Genomic DNA, 20,421 nt, shown 5'->3' with positions numbered 1-20,421 from the left:
TTGCGTAGTAAAACAGCCGACGCCACAAGTTCATGGTCCTAGGACTGGCTCTAAACCTGCAAAAACAGTAGCTAACTAATTATTCGTTAGATGTATAGGTCGATTATTACGAGCTTTAAAACAGGGACGTACGGCATCTCCAGGTAAGGACCTTCATGGCAAATATCCTCAAGTAAACAAAATGTCCGAGGAGAAGTTGGAAGCAGTTTACAGACAAAGCAGTTTTCCTGCATATCAGTCTCATTATACTATAGGGCTCACAGTCCAAATAGAAAATATCGGGATAGTAATCTAAACATACATGCCATGTTCAATTTTTACCAGGAAATTTACGATGAAGAAAATACTGCTGGGGTGTCAAAACTCTTATTACTTCTTCCAAGTCAATAGGTGAAGAGAAGAACGAATTTTGAACTATTATATTTATAAGATAGCTAAGTGGTTCAGTTAATGAAGTAAGATATTGTTAAAGATTTTGGGCTATCGTATTCTATACAAGAATGTTTTGACTTGTTCGTCAATGTTAATTTTTCTGATTTGCAGCAGGTTAATAATTTTTTTTTCTGCGGATATCAATCACTATTCTCCAGCACTCCTTTGCCTTGTTTGAAGTCTCATTCAATCGTTTAGAATAGTAGGATTTTTCAGCTAGCCTGATAACACGCCGATTTAATGAACGATATAAATTGAAGTAATAGTGAAATTCTGGGCAGTCAGTATCACAGAACACAAAGAGGAAAAAAATCCTTGGTCTGTCTTCTGTGGTTAGTATACATTCTGGTGGTATCAAGGAAACACAGATTTTTTGAGAAGATTTATGCCCTCTTGTTAGCCAAGACTTTTTCGACCTAGAGTTTGACTTAAGCTTTACAATGGAAAAAGTAATATTAGATAGTTGCAACACTCTCGCATAAAAATTAGAGACTGGGTCAGTTAATCCACCTGGTTTATTCCAGTCAAAAAAGAGTTACTTACAATTTTTCTAACTAAAAGTACTTACAATTTTTCTAACTAAATATTTGTCCAAAACTCAACTTGGTTTTAATATTTATCATATTATTTTTAACCCTACACAGAACAGCCTCATGGTTTGATAAAGCAGCATTGATACCAGTGCAATTTATTATTGAGTTTGGAAGGTTAGAACATATGTAGTCAATTGTAGTGGCTGAATATTTAGTATCTCCACTTGGTGAGTCTACAAGTAGTTAAATGACACTAAGTTAAATGAACTAAGCATATTGCGTAAACGGAAAGTCGTAGCAGAGCAACTTTAGATAAAAAAGGTCGAGTGGCAGAATTCAAGAATATTCAGTTACCCATTCCTTATGAATCTTTGTTGCCTATGAATGCCAATAGAAAGAAACATATGGAGAAGTTCTATCAGTTTATACCAGCAGCATACCAAGACTTTTTTGAAAACCTCAAAACAGCAAATGCTAGAGATGATATTGAACATTTAGAACATGTAGAGGAGGAGTTTGCTCAATTGGTTTTATTGTGTGGTTTATTTTACATTGATATAAAGGATTTTTAATTTTTTTGTAGGCCTATAATAAGGTTCACAAAAAATAGACAAATATATTAAAAAATGTTTTTATTTATACAGGATAAATGAAAAGTTTGGTAAGCAAAATTTTCAATAATGCAGTTATGTTAGTGTTAATGATAAGTCAAAAAAATATACTAAGAAGTACTAGAGTGATAAAAATGTATGTCTTTTAAAAGAAAATTCAAGTTATTCTGCTATTAACGGAATCTAAATGTTAAATATTAAGTATTTTGACTGAAGATTTACCAATCATATAGTAACTTTGGGTCTAATTATTAAAAATTACATTTTTTCACTTAGGCCACTCTGCTTTTCAACAACTCATATATCCGCTTTTTCTCAATTTAGTAAACCGTTGACTTAGTAAAGGCCAACGATTTCTATAGGTACTTTAATTAATGCCTGACAGTTTTTAATTTAATAATCAGTATTTATTACCGATAAGTTCTACGAATAATAAATGCTTATTGGTACTTAATAAGACAAAAGTTCTTAAGATAAATATTGTTCAATGTGTAAAATAATGTTTTTTTAATACCGGGAATTTACATGTGAGTAAGCTAAAAAAATTATCTAATACTGAAGAAAACATTAAAAGAAATAAAAATCTTATAAGCTAATACACATGTACTAAATCGCAAGCCCTTCATGCAAAAACCCAATATGCCAGGACTCCCAATTTGCCATGACGTAAGCGAGCAAATAACGATTTGTTTACTTTATTCCAGGGGCAATTCAGCCCTTCAGTTGGCATGGACAGATAAAGTGGTGAAAATATGTAAAGAGATGTAAGGGTTAAAGAATGTAAATAGGTAAAAAAATACAACGGATCCATTTATTGAATATTTTGCCGAATTTTTTAAATAAATAGCATTTTTTCCTAAGATTATATTCCTGCTTCAGAATATATGTTTTTTTAAAAGTAAAGTTGTCATTCAACCCAAACACGCAGAAACTTCGACGATTTAGAAGTATAAATGAATTAATTTTCAACGATCATATTGCTGCAGCCTGCTTGCAATTGAAGCAAAAGATACAATAGTATCAACTGAGAATGAACTGAAACTAACATTAAACTCAATGTTAGTTGAATTGCTCATCTATATTAGAAAATCTGAGGAACTAAAGCTGGAGGAACTCGTAATAAAACCCTTAAAACTAAAGACCTTTGTCTAGAAAATACGACAAACTGAAAACGACCCTGCAAATAGAAGACAAACCATTTTAAGGCATTGGTATAGAATCCATACCATTAAGCTTCATCATCAGTCCTCTTCTTAACACAGTCAAAAGCCTGAGATGGATCATAGAACACTCCTGCCAATACATCTCCTTAATAGAAATGGAAATCTTCCTAATGGCGAAACCTACTTGGAAAAAAATGTTGGAAACCACCATTTAACATAGAATTGTTGGAAAAATAGAAAACTTATTACATTTTCAACAAGATGCAGCGCCACCCCACTATGTTCTTTTTGTGAGGTAAATTTTAAGAGGTCCAAATGGCCGGCGAGAACACTAGATCCATCTCCCCAGACTTTTTTCTCTAGGGTCACTTAAAAACATGTATAGCGCAACTAGCTTCACTCGATCTTTGGCAAAGGACTATTACAGAATGTGCATCTATTCCAAAAGAAGTGTTTCAAAATGTGAGAAATGAGTTTCAAAATAGATTATCCTTTTGTTTAGCCCAACATGGAAGGCATTTAATGATGCCTCTAATTAAATAAAATAACGCTTCATAAAAACAGAAATTATTTTATTTAACTTAAACCTTTCTTTGACCCTGTTTAAAATTTAGGAAAAATTTCTCTGCAGGTGAATACTACTCCAAAAGACGTTTAATTTAAGGTATCACAAAAAGGGTAGTGCCATTTAAAATTTCTGTCTCACCTTTTAACCAAAATATGGTGGTTGTAGTTCCTCCTACCTGTATAATATGTTTACCCAATTGCGCTTTTCTGACTTTTTTAGTTTCAGAGATATAAAGTTTTCAAATTGACCTCTGTATAATAAGGTTCTTTATAGGACAAAACTATTTTATTTAAAGCCGTTCAATAATATTTTAATCTTTAATATGCTCTTAATATAAAACTCTACCACATTTCAATAAGATGAAAATAGGCAAACTTTCCTTGCAATACCATATGATCCTATCTTGACAAGAGGCTTTGATAGGGTTTTCAAAGATTTTGTTAGAATTCTATGATATCCTTTACTTAGAATGTCATAATTAAAATTTATCATGAAACTAACTCAGGGTAGATTAAAAATGTAAAGTAATTTCTGGCAGTATAATATATTCATTAAACTCTTTTTAATATTATACCTTATTTTCAGTAGTAATTATTTATTAGTAATCAAAAATAGACCAATCCTGCTTCAGTGATTTTTCTTGCATATATTTTTATGTTACTTCCTTAGGTCTGATTATTGTTATTAATTGTTGGTTGATTTTTTTATCATGCTCTTTGAACATTTCTTGTTCTTGGCACTTTTAGAATAGGGAGAATTACCATGGATAGAATCTAATCATAATTTGGGCTATGCTCTTTTATTTCGATCTAAGTAAACCGAATGTCTTCTTATCTTCCGCATGGAAACCATGGTTTTTCACTAAAGAACTTGTTGAAAAGAATGTAAAATCGTAGATTATTACTACTTACTTAGATAGGAAACTGACATAAGACCTAATAGAACACTAAAACGTCGATGAAAGTTGCGTCATCTGAATGTCGAGTAGTAACAGGAAACGAAAATAAATTTGTGAATGGCGTGAAGTGGCGCCAAATTTGAATTTCGCTTTATTATGTCGTGCACTTAAAATTAGTGGGAAATGTGTGGTTCTTTCGGAAAATATAATAGGCAGATTGAAAAAGTGTCAAATTGAAACTTTTTTTATTTCTATATTAAGCAGAGTTCTCCTTTCATTTATCATCACTTTTTCTATCTGCGTATTATAATTTCTGAAACATTCAGACATTTCCTACTAGATACTTAGGTCTGGGTTTCAGAAATTAAACAAAAAATATTCACCACATATAATACTATATTAAAAAAAGAAATTATAGCAAATAATTCACAAGTTATACAATAAAAAATTATATACGCATAAAACAAAAAACTGTTAAACATATAATAAATAAAAAATTCGTCCAAATTTCACAATATATAAACTTAAAATCTAATTATGTTCTTTGTTGTATGAAGAATACAGTCTATAAAGTATAATTTATACAGAGTGTTAGAAAAGGTTATGGTAAATGTATAAAGGTCAATAAAATTTTATAAATTCTCGCAGGGATTACTTCCTATTCAATTCAGAAGCAATTCCTCTGCTAAATATAATTAAATATATAACTGTCAATAAATTACAAATGAAAGAGGCAATAAGGAAAAACTACAGCACCAGAAAGAAGTATAAAATAAAATATTTGTTTTCTTTGTAAGTTCATTTTTATTTTCTTGGAAAAATAGCACTTGCCAAATAAAAAAATCTAATTTATGATGTTAAAACATGTTTAATTTTACTTCATCATGCATTGTTTTATAATGTAATTTTGATTTACAAACTATACAGAAACCGTCTTTGAAAATAATTAACATTTAAGAAGATAACAGGTTTTTTTAATTTTCTGTAAAAAGCTATTTTTGCCTCATATATAAAGATCAATAATAATGTAATAAATGCACCAAGGAGTTACTCCCTACTTAATTCATGAGTAGTATTCCTTAGTAAATATAATAAATTGAATAATTATCAACAAATAAGTAATGAAAGAAGCATTAAGTAAATATAAAGATTACAAAATGGGGAAGCCTTTATCTCTAAGAAAAATGCATGTAGGTCATTTAGTTAAATGCATTATGCATTTCGGCTGTGTAAATAGCCATCATGAGATACTAAAATAAAATACAGGTAATTCAAGACAAGTTTAAAAAGGAGCTTATTCGCTATAACATTACAGGTTTAGAACTTACCAAAACATTACAAAAAACATATAATTCTATGGCATCTGGTTTAAGACCCCTCCTTGAATTGAGCTTGATTAAATGTGGAGTAAAATAATTTTAACAAGCATAGAATTGTTGATTGTTGAGATTTTCATGGTTTCAAGGATTATGAACCCAAGTATTAAACCTATTGGGCATGTTAAAAAAACCAGGCAATCTGTTTATTGCTGTCCACAGATTTAACACAACAGTTTCCATTTCTCATTGCACATGTCATTTTCACCAAAAAAGTTTATTCCAATAAATATTTATACAAATATCGTCAATGTCTTATATTCAATTCAAAGTTTTTACTGTACATATTTCACTTCTTTTACAAGAATATAATTAACTGCTTTTTCAGAAATTTCTTGTATCCCAGATGTTAGTATACCCAAATGAAAACTGATCACAGCTGACACATACAACACTTAACTAAATAACCGAAAACCCTTTATTAAAGTTTTTCGGAAAATTTGATTAATGAAACTTAGTTTTTCGGCAGAAGTAAAAAGAACGTGTACACGCTAAAGAACTTCTAAAAATGGCCGCATTTTATTTGACATAATTTGATGCCTGACAGTCCGTGCACCCTCGCTAAAAAGCGGTAGTTTAAGTAGTTTTGGATTTTTAGCGCCATCTAAACTTCGAGGAGTAGAAGCTTTTTAGTGTTCCGTAAATCGCCCAAGCTTTTAAGGACCTATGTAAAATAAATAACCATGGTCATTGTTTATTTTTGGATTGACGATCTGAGTGACAGTTGATTGATGGGTCTCAACCTAAGGCAAATTATGGACGTCGACGATGATTTCTTGGTTTTGTTGGAATTATCCTGGGCTTCGGTTTAGCCTTTATAGATAACTGATGTAACCCGCTTGACTGATAGTTGAATTGAGCTGTGGACTCATAGGTATTGTCACCACTTCGTTAGCTATTATACCGATTTTGACATACTGCCCTCATAGTGACTGAAACACACTACAAGAAGAGCCGATACTGTTGGCTATCTTACTATAATCCTATAGCAGTTTAACATCAAGCAAGTACGTAGTTATAATAGTATTTATTTATATTACCTATCTTTAATATCTTTTGTTTACTTAATATTCATTAAATTAATACCCCATTTAGTTTATGCCCACACGTCTGCTTTAGTAAGTGTAGTTTAATTTATTGGCTTAACTTGTGAAGCACGTATGATGTTATACCTCTGCTACGAATTAAAGCGTGCAACAAGATCAACATATTCTATAATATGTAGTTTTTTTGATTTAGTTACTAAACTGGTACTCACAGCCAGAGTAATGTAAACCAACAGACATATACGTATGTTCTCTTATATATAATATATATCTCTTATATATAATTTGATTTCATAGAGGACTTTCATTAATAGTTTGACATTGACTTTTATTTTTCCGTATTTTGTATAACGCTCTGGGTCTTTTGACTAAACATTCGGTGGCGTTCATTAATTTTTTAAACTTTCTAGTTAGCTTTTGTGTAATTTAAATTCAGATTAACTGGTAAAATTTTGGACGTAACAAACCCGCTCTGATAACTTTTCAGATTTGGAAGAACCCGACATGCACCAACGTGATCTTTTTTTATCAGCAAGATGGAGCCCCGCCACACTATGCTTTACTCGGTCGTAATTGTCTAGATGAAGTTTTTCTAAATCGTTGGATAGGTAGACGAGGGTTCATTCAACGGCCACCCAGATCGCCAGATTTAACTCCCTTGATTACTTTTTATTAGAAGGAAGTTATAAATTACAGGAAATTAGAAATATTACTCCAGATGTCATTGACATCTGGACATGTCATCGTTCAAAGAGAATTTTTAAATCACCTTGATTATTGTCAGGTTGTTAACGGTGCTTAATTCGAACATTTAAGTTAGATAGGTATTTCTTTAATTTTACATTTAATCATCATTTTTCGTTCAAAATTGCTTATGCAAGCACTATTCATTTGTACAATATCCTTTTTAAAAAAATGCGTTTTTTCTGATTCTGTATTAAAAAATGGTGGTTTTTATATAAAAAACATATTGATGACGTCATATCTTTTTTCTGAGTCACTCTGTATATTTAATTTCCACTTAGAAAAACCCTAAACCCAATATTAAAATCGACGGGTTCGGGCATTTTTTTCAGAAATGGTCCATTCTTTTTAATTGAATTTATCCGCTACTTTACGGATGCACTGTATACTTTCTATAGAAAAATTAGCTACTAACAATTTTATGTTAGGAAAATCATGATTTAAAGTTGGGACTTTTAAGTAATTTCCCCCCTAAAAAAAGTCTCTAGAGACGTTCCTGCTTTCACTACATAAAAAAGCAGATACAAGAGATGCTATAAAGACTCATAAGGATATCCAATGAAATACATCGAGTAAATCACATCATGCCCTCCTTGCAAAAACCCAATATTCCAGGACTCCCAATTTGCCATGACGCAAACGAGGCAAATAACGATTTGTTTACTCTATTCCAGCGAGTAGCGACAATCCAGCACTTCAATTGGGACAGACAGACAGAAAGTGGTAAAAGCAGTTTTGTTACCCTGGAAATACTTATTAAGGGGTGCAAAAGAACAACATTTATTCGCATACGATGCTCCTCAAATTATGTCATCGAACTTAACCTCATTGTGGGGTGCTGCAGCAGATCCTTGCATCCCCATATCCAGCATCCAGCATCATCAACGGAGCAGACCGCTGCTGCAGCCGTCGCTATCCGGGCTTGCGGACGCGCAGGCCGGGGCGTCGGCGCAAGCATCCGCCTCACCACCGTTGCCAGCGCACATTCCGCGATGAAGTTTCCTGCGAGTCAGACCAGGTGAAGGGTGCGTCGCGTCGCCCTTTAATAGAGACGATCAGCAGTGCGCGCGGAAACACGCGGAGTGTGAGAAGTGATTGGTATGCAGGGTAGCTGTTCCGCGACCCCCTAGGGCCGCCTACACCTGTAAACTATGTCTCGGTGGTGGTGGTTTTACTGTTTTGGACTGCTGGTGGTAGCCAAACGCGCCCATGCCGACTCTGAACAGGGGAGCTCGCGTCAGAATAAAAGAGGTGAGTACACGCTGAAAACGTGCTTTCATTACTTGGTACTAACTTCCTCTCGATCCGATAGGTACTACGGAACCGGCGTTTTCATACCTTCCTTTTTTTAAAGCTAATAACATTTATGTGAAATGTTTGGGGGGAGGATGCTGTCTTCACAATTTAAGCCGGATTACTGTACTACTTATCTACTTACATGAATATTTTAACAGTTAACAGTGTACGAAAAACGTTCATTTTTGGTGCGCACAAACTTTGTAACGTGTTTGCGCAGTTTCTAATTGGTACACTTATTTTACCTTTTGATGCGCGCTTCCATGAATACTTCAACCACTTTTTCAATCAGGTTGATTTAGTTCAGGTATCAATAAATTTGGGAATAAATTTGGGTTGAGAATTAGAGAATCCACTGGTTATTATTTTACTTAAATGTTCAAAATTGCTACAATAAGTAAATAATAAGACTTTCAATATTTCGTCATAATACAGATACACATAACAGTCAATGGAATCGACCGCCTACTTCTTTAAAACTGTCATTCGAAGTAGTCGTTCATTGTCGCTAACATTAAAACGTTGTATACTGGCGTAACATACCGCCCCCCTTGAAAGTACTATCTTTCATTTAAAACAGTAACTACTCTTTAGATTAAATACACTAAGGCTAACTATATATAAGCCCTAGACCGTTAAGCTTAAAAGGATTAAAATATTCTTTTCAGAATCAAATTAGACGTTTCACATAACTTCACATCTGGGTAATTATTATTTTGGACTTAAAAATTATTTAAAACTCCCATAATTATTAGTTATTTCAGTAACAAAACACATATTTTAGCCACTGCTCTCTTCAAACTACCAAGTTGAGTTTTAACAAGAACAACTGGAACTATATCGTCTTCCCCAAAATATAGCTCCTCTATTCGCCCCAAAACCCACTCTAAAGGAGGCAAGTTTTCCTCAATCAACTTTATTAGTCACCTATTTGAACAGTACTTCCATTAGAAATTTACCATTCTGTTCGTTTAATTAAATCACTTAAACATTTTTTTTGCTATCTGTCGCAAAATAGTTTAGTAGCACGTTTTTTTTCATATATCGATATTAATTCAGTCTGTTAGATTGGACGAAATGTTCATCAAACTCCGGTACTGCCACAAGTGATTCACCCACCAAAAAATATCCATGGGTTAATAATGAAAGATCATTGGACAACGCATTTAGTGGCCGGGAATGCCTTCATTTGAGTAAAAACAGTACTTAACTCTCTACTAAAGTTAATAAAGCATTACCAATTATACGCACCAAATGATATTTTGCTCGGGCTATACTGGCCTCTCAAAGACCACCAAAATTCGCGGATCTTGGAGGTATAAAGCTCCATGTAATATAGTCTTAAGATGATTCTCAACCTTATATTTTAAATCATTACCCTAACATTTTTAAAAAATCCTGCATTTCGTTGCTCGCGCCTTTAAAGTTCGACCCATACTCTGAGCAAATTACTTTACATTGGCCTCTGCGAGTTATAAAGCATTTTAACGTATTTAAAAATAATCTAGGTGAACTACCCGAGTAACACAGCAAATGAACAGACACAGACAAGCCTTCAAAATTTTGCTTTGGCATAATTATAGGGATTTTATATTGAATGGCTTTATGGAATATTACGACTTTTACTTTCCTTCTATGTACAGTGTTTCCACATTAATAGGTACAACCATCTATAAAAATCAAAATAATCAAAACATAGATGATTTTATGAGGGTTTGTAATTAGCAGGGGTTTATATAGTAAAAATAAACCACTCTATATATAACAAAACAAAGGTAAGAACACAAAGTCACGGTCACTAACAACGGTTGTTAGTTGTAATGTGATCTGTGTAGGTCTAGGCCTGATGATGCTCCGATAGGAGCGAAACACGGGTAGCTTTTAAAAAATTATATGGATTTGATGAGACCGTGACTTTGTGTTCTTACCTTTGTTTTGTTTTCGTTTGGTCTCTTAGAGAAAAATGGATGATACGTTTCTAACTCTTATATTATTCTATCATAAATAACACAAACAGATAATTCACTATAATTGGGTTTTGAGAAACAGTGACATTTAAATAAGGATGGTTATACATTATTCACGAATTAAATAAGGAGAAAGCTACATCGCCTGTTGCAGACGATATACCCAAGTGTCGTTTACAAATCGCCAAAAACTAGGCAATCCGCTATACACACACGTCAAACACAGTATTTTTTGTTGGCAACAATGAAAATGTTCAGAGTGCCCAACATCAAAAGGACACAACCACTATAAAAATGGCGGCCACCAGACAGTGATCATTTTTGGGTATCGTAGCCATATGCATTAGCAGTCCAGGAATATTTATTAAGTACGTGATTGTCTCCGGTTTTAAAACAAACGATACAGTCGTTCCTTGTCGCTACTATGATGACGTTGTACAGTGGCGTAACAGTAATACCAGTTAACTAAAAAAAACTTTTCTTCTTAATAGTCATATGCATCCAATTCACTCATCCTTCTAAGTAAAATTGAGAAATTTTAGCTTAGCATATGATACTGACATATTACGTTATATTTGGATTAAGCCTTACGATAAAATAAAATGGTTTTGCTTTGTCAAGCTGAAATTTGAACTGAAAGAAACGTCTTTTTATACAAAGTATATTACAGAGATTGTGGTGATCCTAGTAATAGAAAGGCAATACTTTCAGAGGCCACTCCCTATTAAAATCTAACTGCCTAAAAATACATCCTGTCTATTAACTCATAAATCCAGGAAGGTCTGGGAGAGTTTTCTCCTGGGAGTTTCTAAGGAAATCTGTTTTTATCTTGGAAATAGATAAATATGCAAAAAACCGAACTATATTACGAAGGGTTTGGATAAATCTTAAAAAGCATGTACACTATCGGACAAAATAGAGACACTTTTTAAAAGTTCTTATATTGTAAAGACCTTTAATATTTAATTTACTATTTCCTAAAAATATTGTTTATTTATAGTATGAGTATTTTTAAATATTTTAAGTTGGATATAAATAATGAAACTCACATAAGAGTTAATAAATTTAGCTTTTTTTTAATAGCCATATTAATTTTAGTGTCTTAAGTACTACTTTACCCTTAGTAATGTATGCATTAGTAGTACTACTTTTGTTTTAAATAGGGTAAATTTTGCGATTATGTTATATTATAGGTTTCCAGCATCAAATGATGACTTGTTCTTGACTGACGTTGAGATATATTTATCAAACATGAATAACAGTAATGATAATTTGTTTTTCTAGGAGACATAAATTTTGATATTCTCAAACCAACGAATCCCTCTGTTAATAGATATTCATCAGTATTGTCCTCCTTAGGATTTGAACCTTATATTAAATGATTTACTAGAATAACATCAGACACTCAAACCTGTATAGACCATTTTTTTTATAGAAAACAGGTTTAGGACTAACTATTTAAGTATAATGGTATTGTACTGGAAACTGAATTAACATACCACTTTCCCCTTTATTTGGACATATGGCTTCACATAGATGAAAACCAACAAACACCAACATTTGAAGAACTTCAAAACTATATCTCATATAATGATGATCAATTTTTTAAATCACTGGAAAATGAAACCTGGAAACGTGTAATAGTAGCTCAGGACGCAGAGTTGGCTTATAATAAGTTTTTTAAAACTTCTAGTACAATACATAAAAACTGTAAGACAACAAAAATTTGTTATAAAAAAATATAAAAATGAGTATTCTATCAGGAATAATTATAATAATATGTTGATTGTCCCTTATAGAAGGTTTGCACCAAAAATATATAATTTGCTACCTCATAGTAAAAGAGAACTAAAAAATTATTATCAATATATTAAATAGGTCAAAATTTTCATTTCAAACAACATGAATAATCTGTTAAAATCTTTGTAATTTATTGTGATGCGTTGTCAGATTGTTTAAGATCAAATGGGTATTTTTTGGGGATTATTAATGTAAAACTATCTCAATGATCATTGGATATATATTTTGTTATTAATAATCAATATTGTTACTAAGTTAAGGCTACTGGAATACATTATTTTACTTGTGTTATAATTTATTATTAGGAATGATGTATAATAAACTTCTGCACATACAGGTAAACACATAGGTGCATGAAAAAAATTTGTAAAAAACTCAGACATAGAGATAGGATTGTACACATGTTTGTATATTTTTTAAATAAAACAATAATAAATATAAAAAAATAAATAAATATTTCGCTTTACGTCATATCTGTTATTAGTTTTTTAGTGAATATATGCCTCACGGAAAATATTTGTTGGAAGATCTTCGTACAATGATAGTGGATGCACACAAGAGTGGTGTACCCCAAGTCGATATTATCAAAATGGTTAGTTTGCATAAATCTGTTATAAGTAAGACAATTTGTAAATATAAACCACGAAATTTGTTAAAGAGCATTATAAAAGTGACCGCCCGAGAAAAACAATTAAAAAAATTGAAATTATCATAAATAAATTTGGGCAGTCTGATACCCACAAATCAGCAAATAAATTTTTAAGTGAATTACCTGGTGGTAATATTAGTTTCAAGACATCTAAGGGAAGCAGTAATTATTAGTATATAGTATACGAGCCGCTAAAAATCCACTAATAAGCAGGAAGAACCAAAAGGCCCGACTCAATTTTGCGAAGAAAGATTTTTATTAAATAACCAACGACTGAAAAAAGTCCTACTAATGAAAGTAAATTTAATTTATTTGGGCCTAATGCAATATCATGGGTACATCGCCCAGAAGGTAAAAGATTTAATCCATAATATACAAAACCTACTAAGCATGGTGGTGGATTCTCAATTCTCTATTACATGTTATTAAGGGTATTACACAAATCGATCCAGTATATTTAAATATTCAAAAAAATATAATGCTTCCTTTTGTTGCGGATAACTTACTATTGACTTGGATATATCAGCACTAAAAATGATCTAATACAATTTTTACAAAAAATCCTGCAATTTTATTGGGGAAGAAACCATTATGAAACTTTTGGAACCGATGTCGTCAGGTTATTGCCAATAACGGATACTCTAATAATTTTATTATTTTAGAAATAAGTATCATATTGAAATATTTAGTAAAAAAATTTAGTTTATCTACGTCTGTCCCTAGCGTATTGTGTTTTTTTAAATAAAATCTTTGGCTTTCGTTATATAGATTATAACTTTACCGAAATAAAATCTTTAATATTTTGGTGATTTTGATAATATATTTCATCGGCATATTTAAGTAAAACCGAATTTCTAGAACTTTCTTTACTTTTATCCGATACCTTAAAACTACATACTTACATATTATAATTTGTTCATAGTAAACGTCTTTTTCCTCTTGCAGAATACTAGATAAATTTATTTGAAAAAGTCTGTAAAGACCCTATCACTGGATTAAGTCAAATTAGCAATTTTCAGCTTTGCCTATATGATACTTGGCATATTAAATTAAAATTGATTTCACAAAAATATAAATGGTTTCATTGGTTTCTCTCTCGCGCTTAGATTTCTCTTACACTCGTAAAATATGGTTGCCTCTATTTGATACGATTGAACCAGCTGCTAAATCCAGATCACATTGAATACTGAAACAAATAAATCCAGAAAGTTTGCTCGAAAGTTTGTAAGCAAATCTCAAAGATCTCCTTTCGTCTTTTCGCTTTTGTGAACTTAATCCAGTTTGAGTTCTATAAAACTTGTTTCAGAAGGGTCTACCCCTTTATGTTGAATAGCTGCTCAAATAATTGCAGCTCTTTAATAGCTTAGATGATAAAAATTATCACCGTATTATCAAATATCATTAAATATATTAATGTAAGATGTAATTTTATTGTTACTTTTTATGATCTGCAGTAGAATTCATCTCTGTTTTTCCTTTTAGTTGATATTTATGACAAGTTTTATTTCCCTCCTATTTTTAAGGGTCTCGTACTGAGCAAACTTAATAAATAAAATTAAATAATAAGGTGAAGGTTACTGAGTAATTGTTAGCATTTGATCATTATTTCAATAGTAGGGAAAATGTTTTTTGGGATCTCATATATACAATGAAAATTCAAATTCATTTCATTACTCGACACGAAAGCTTAAAGTAAAAAAAGTCTTCGACCAAGCTTTCTTTCTAGTCGCTTTTCGAGAAAATGAATAATAAACTACTTAACAAGTGAAATGTTCAACAAAAAAATTACTTTTCTGATAATTTAGATTTTTTTTAAATAAATACCATCCTTTTCCAGCCTTTCTTCAGAATTTAGGTCATATTAAATTTAGCTTAATCGATTCTTTCAAGTATTCTTTTTATATTTTCTACTACTCACTATACTATAATTAACCAAGTATTTCTAAAGTAGAAAAACTTTGTATCTTTTTGACTGTGTGTTTGTAGAAAAAAATTAAATTGATAGAATAGACATGGAATTAAAATTCAAACTTAAAAACTTTTTAATTTCGAAACGTTGTAATACGTTGAAATATATGTATTTTTTATAAGAAAATCGGTTACGCTTGTAATTTTTGCTTTTTGCTATTTTGTTAAAATTATCTTTTCATATTGCTGACTTTTCACTAGCGAATTCATCTCAAACGGGGTCCTCAAACAAGATGAACTATTTAGAAACTAGACACTATAGATGATAATATTATCTAAACAGTAGTAAGTAGAAACATAAATAGACCCTACTAATCAACTTAAACTACAAACTACGAACAAAAAACGTATTTACATAATCATAACAATATGAGTACCACGATTTTTAATCCGATTAAGTAAAATATTAATTATCCAAAAAAAGAGGAACAATCACACTATATTGTCCTTTAGTCGTCTTATCGAGTTTTATCATATATGGTAATATAGTATATAAATTATAAATCACTTTGGTTCTCCCCAGGAAGGTAATTTTTATTTTCCCATTCTTATATAGGTTCTAATTCTATTTGCATAGACTGTTTAAGGCATTCGACAAAGTTCTTACCAGATATTGATCTATAAGCCGAATAAGCTTAAAATTAGTGTCTCATTAATATGTTGGTTTAGGAAATGCCTGAACACAGGCAAAAAATGCTATCCAGGTTGACTAATGAACCCCAAGTAGATTTACTAATCTTAAATATCTTTGTCATTAATATATTTTTAATAACTATCAAACAGTCATAAAACTAGTATCAGAGCCTAACAATTAATAATTTTACCTTATTAAAAAATTTAAAAATTAAAATCAATACCTTATTCACACACATATAACACACATATTATATCACACACATATTATACATATATTTTTAAATTTTAAACATTTTTCTACTGCTACATCCAAACTATTAGAGTATAATAGTCTATTCAATTGTATTTCTTTTTAAATAAGATAAAATATGTCAAAATATGTAGCACTAAAATAAATTATGTAGTAAATCTTTGGAATTTTTATTTAAATATCAGACACGCATACCATCGAGCTTACAATCTTTACAACATAATCTGATTCTATAAGAAAATCGAATAAAAAATAGTAGTATCTAGTCCTATTATATATCGCCTGGAAAAATTTCCAGCTACTCGTATATCGAAATACTTCTAGGTATTTCCAAGCATTTCTAGCTATTTCCACGCTATTTTCAGTAATCTTTATAACGATTTCTGCAAGTGAAAGGCTGGCCACGTGACTTCAAAATAATATCTATTCTGAACCGAATATTTTTTTACTATTTTTTTATGTTCTATGAAAATTGTAACACTATTTTAAATTTTCTGTTAACCCTAAAAGTTAAATTCCCATTTGAACTGTGACACTTCAATCAGCGGTTTTAACAATTGGATCGGGATTTTCGCATAGACATAAATTTAAATTGAAGTAATAATGGAGGTATGTATGCCCATCATTCTCCTTGAGCAAAGGTTAATATCGTTTGGAAAATGGAAGGTCGGAATGGGAAAATGAAAATAATTGCATTTTGGTATTTCGCCTGATATCGTTGATCGTTACACAGTTACACATTTTGTGTTAGGAATTCTTATTGATTTTAGAAAGTTTTTTTTAACATTTGTAATTCATAAATTTACATGAATCGTCCGAATTATAGCGTTTACTAAGAATTTATTTCATTCAAGTTTCTATTTATTATACCTAAACTTTAAGCTAGGTTTCATGATATTTATGTTATTGTGTGATGTTTCTGGGCGGTATATTAATATAAACCTTCTTGAGGGAAAAAATATCTCATTTTCAAGTAAGATTCAATTTTTAAAATTTATGATAAACTGGCTTTATCATAAAATATTAAGACTAAAGCTTGGGCTAAGAATTGTTATGATGAAAAATTAATAAAAGACTTTTAATAACAAAATGTTTATATGCAAGGCTGATTTTCAAAGTTGATCATAGTCATAATATTTACCTATGAAGAGTACCTACAAAATGCAGCATTTAACCTATGCGGAAAGGTTTCCTTTAAAAAATTATCCGGTCCCAAATATGTTTGTTAATTTTGTTTTTAGACGTTGCTATTACAACATCATCATTATATATTTTTTAAATAACGGAGCGGCTAAGATATGCCATTGGATAATATGTCAGTCAGGCAGCGCATTCTTTGTTTTGCAAAATTAAAAGCCCAGTTAACCTCAGAAGAACTTCCCTATACAGGGTGATTTTAATCACGTTTATTTATTAACGTCTTTCATTTAAACTAATATTAAAGCAACTGTTCGAAGTTGTTCCCATTATTTTTGATACAGACTTAAGCTCGTCGAATCCATGAAGACGTACATGTCCGGGCCGCATATTCGTAAATACCCGACGTATAATCCAAAAAATGATGTGATCCACTCGAACTAGCTTTATTATATACCAGACGTATCAGACTTTTGTAACTGACGCGTTATTTGCTGTATAATAAAATTAGAAGAGAAATTTAAAAAAAGTATTTTTTAGTAGTAAGTAAAAGTATTATAACTACTTGTAATTTCATTTATTTCGAAATCAATGAAGAATTTTAAAAAAATTTAAAAAACAAAAATTGTTCACTTTTATTAAAATTTTAAATATTCCTAGGTAAAGTTGGGTCACCCGGAATAAACAAAACTTTTTAGGCTCAATTTTAAACAGATTAATTTTTTTGATTTATTGATTCCCAAAGCTATATTTTTTGCAACACATGTTTTCAGACAATGTGGAGACTTGGTATTTCTTTTCTTTATGCCTCCTGAGGTTCTACCAACAGCAATTTTTTTTAGTTCCACATCGGCGACGTGCTACTGAAGTCGGCTGAACTGTAATCCGTTTACCACGACGACGACATTTGTTTTTGGACAAGTTTTTAGCTGGGATACCTTTCCACTTAAAAGCAGTGAATAAACCATTAAGTAAAGTAGTTTTTGAACCTACGTATTTTTTTATATTTTCCAAATATGTATTAATAGCAGGAGTAAAGTTCTCTGGATCTTCTTCTAAATATTTTAGCATTGTATCACAATGTTCTAGATCCCTCTTTTTTATGTCTTCAATACTAATTGGTCCATTGTTAAGGTGTTTTGGAGTATCCATATTACCAAGTTCCACAGCTTGCATGATTCGTGTATTATTTTCTGGCTCTGCTTGTATATTTTCTTTTTCTGTATCATCGGTGGTGATTAACAGTGATTTAAACATATATTTTTGTTGGCAGTTTTTCCCGAAGCTACTTCATATAATATGTATTTCATGGCATTGGACAAGGTGTTAAATGCTGTAAGAAAATTATACTGCTGTAAGACTAACCCCTGGTGCTTACAGTGTTTCCCGTTAAATCCTACTGGACAGGTGCATTTACAAGCTTGCATATCAACTAAATAAATTGTATTTTCTGAACTTTCACTTGGGACAGAAAATTCGAGCGTTTCCTTGTTGGTGCACGTAATTTTCATTTTACTATTCGAAGATATAGGTAAGTATTTAGTAGCAACAGCTTTAGATGTTGTACTAGATTAAACGCTTTTGCTCTTTCCAGAAGTACATCCTTTAACAAACGAAACATTACCTCGGTGTAGTTATTAGTATCACTACCTCCCAGTGGTAAGTTTAATGTGTAAAAAATACACCATATTTGTACCTATCTAATGTTTTAGTTTTAGTGCGCGCTGCATCAATCGAGTACAGATAGCAACAGCATAATCTTCATGCAATCGAGATATTTTGTAAAGCACATTATTGCTTTCTTTATGTTTCGCTAAAGTTTCTTCTAATTTTTATAACATGGGACGTCCAGTTCTGTCACCGAAGTCTTCCTTAAATTTCTTCTTCCACAAATTTGTGACGTCATTTTTAGTTGGCATAAATAATCTAAAAATATAAGAATATAAAATATATTCATAAGAGCCGCTTTATCAGGTATAAGTATTAAGATATTAGGCTTCCTCCTGGATCCCTCCCTGCTACAAGCCAAATTTTCCTACATGGATTATGTTAATTTATTCTTTATAAATTAACGTTATTTAGCGCCATCTCTTGGTTGGTGCTCCACGACTACCATCGCGAGCAACTACTAGTTCCTATACAACGTAAGACGTTTTGAGCCGTATCAGTGTTGCCAGACGTACCATAATTATGGAATTGTACCATAATTTTGCAACATTTTTTGCTTGCTCCATAATTTATACCATAATAAGAAATGTACCATAGTTGTACCATAATTTTGTTTTTTTTTGGGTTTTATAAATTTCTATGATTATTTTTTATATTAATATGATATGAACAATTTTGCAGTAAAATGCGAAATGTACCATTTTTTATTATACTTAACATTTCAATAATGTTTTTATGCAATATTTTTATGTTTTTCTTGTTTGGTTAAACCAATTTATCCAATATACAAATTTGTATATGTATTTGTGTTAATGTTTATCTATTTTTAATTTTGATTTTGAGCGCAATGTTTTGTTCATTTTTCAATAAATTAGTATCTTTGTTAAAAAAGTATTTTATTTCTACTAGAAATCGTTCTTTTAATTAAAAGAAATGATCAGAATAGGAAATTTGATTAAATTCATAATCCATTATCAACAAAATATAACACATTTTTTAAGTTTGGCGACGGCGCGACTGTGACGTGACGTCATACATAGGAAAAGGTTGTGTACTGACAGAATTGTATGATTGTACCATAATTTTGTACAAAATTCCATAATTTTGGCCAGAATGTACCATAATTCTCACCCAATCATCTGGCCGTATTTGAAAATAGCTCGGAGGATGCCAAACACATTTAGTGCTGTCAAGCGTTGTTTGCGATGAGAAAAGTGAGTCTATTTTATTTTGTTTATTTATTTTAAATATCATTCTTTTATAAATAATATTAAGTGGAAAAACAACAGACAATATTGTGAGGGAAAGGGATACGCCAGGATTATAGTCCTTTAGTTATAATAAAATAGGTTTTTTTTTTAAACCGGACGCCCACTATATTAATAAATTTTTTAATGCTACCCGATATTCCACGTATTTTGATGTATCATTTGCCTACTTTTATTCAGCTGTTTTTTTACGTTATCTTCGTCCTCTTCCGCGCATCCACATATTGACGGCGTCAACTGTCATAAAATTTTTGCTTAAAAAAAGCAGTTTTCTTATAAACCCATACACTCCTTGAGAAGTATATTATCCCTTTTGTTTATTAAGCTTTATAATTATTATCTAATTGATCTTCTTAATTACGCCAGTTACGAAAATTCCCGAGTTAGCTATTTACCAAGAATTTTACTTAC

At 31.2% G+C, this 20,421-nt stretch overlaps 1 protein-coding gene across 8 annotated transcripts in view; it reads left to right on the top strand.

Moving 5' to 3' along the window:
* The first annotated feature begins 8,376 nt into the window (after positions 1–8,376).
* The window catches only part of LOC126735574 (disintegrin and metalloproteinase domain-containing protein 11), a 593,317-nt gene continuing 581,272 nt past the window's right edge, over positions 8,377–20,421 (top strand). For all 8 annotated transcript variants that reach the window (XM_050439623.1, XM_050439613.1, XM_050439644.1 and 5 more), the window contains exon 1: positions 8,377–8,622. In XM_050439623.1, the coding sequence (XP_050295580.1) occupies positions 8,523–8,622 (100 nt within the window). In that variant the 5' untranslated portion in view covers positions 8,377–8,522. The remainder of the gene's footprint in view (positions 8,623–20,421) is intronic.

Source organism: Anthonomus grandis, chromosome 1, assembly GCF_022605725.1.
Source record: "Anthonomus grandis grandis chromosome 1, icAntGran1.3, whole genome shotgun sequence".
NCBI lineage: Eukaryota > Metazoa > Arthropoda > Insecta > Coleoptera > Curculionidae > Anthonomus > Anthonomus grandis.
This window is presented reverse-complemented; position numbering and strand designations above follow the sequence as displayed.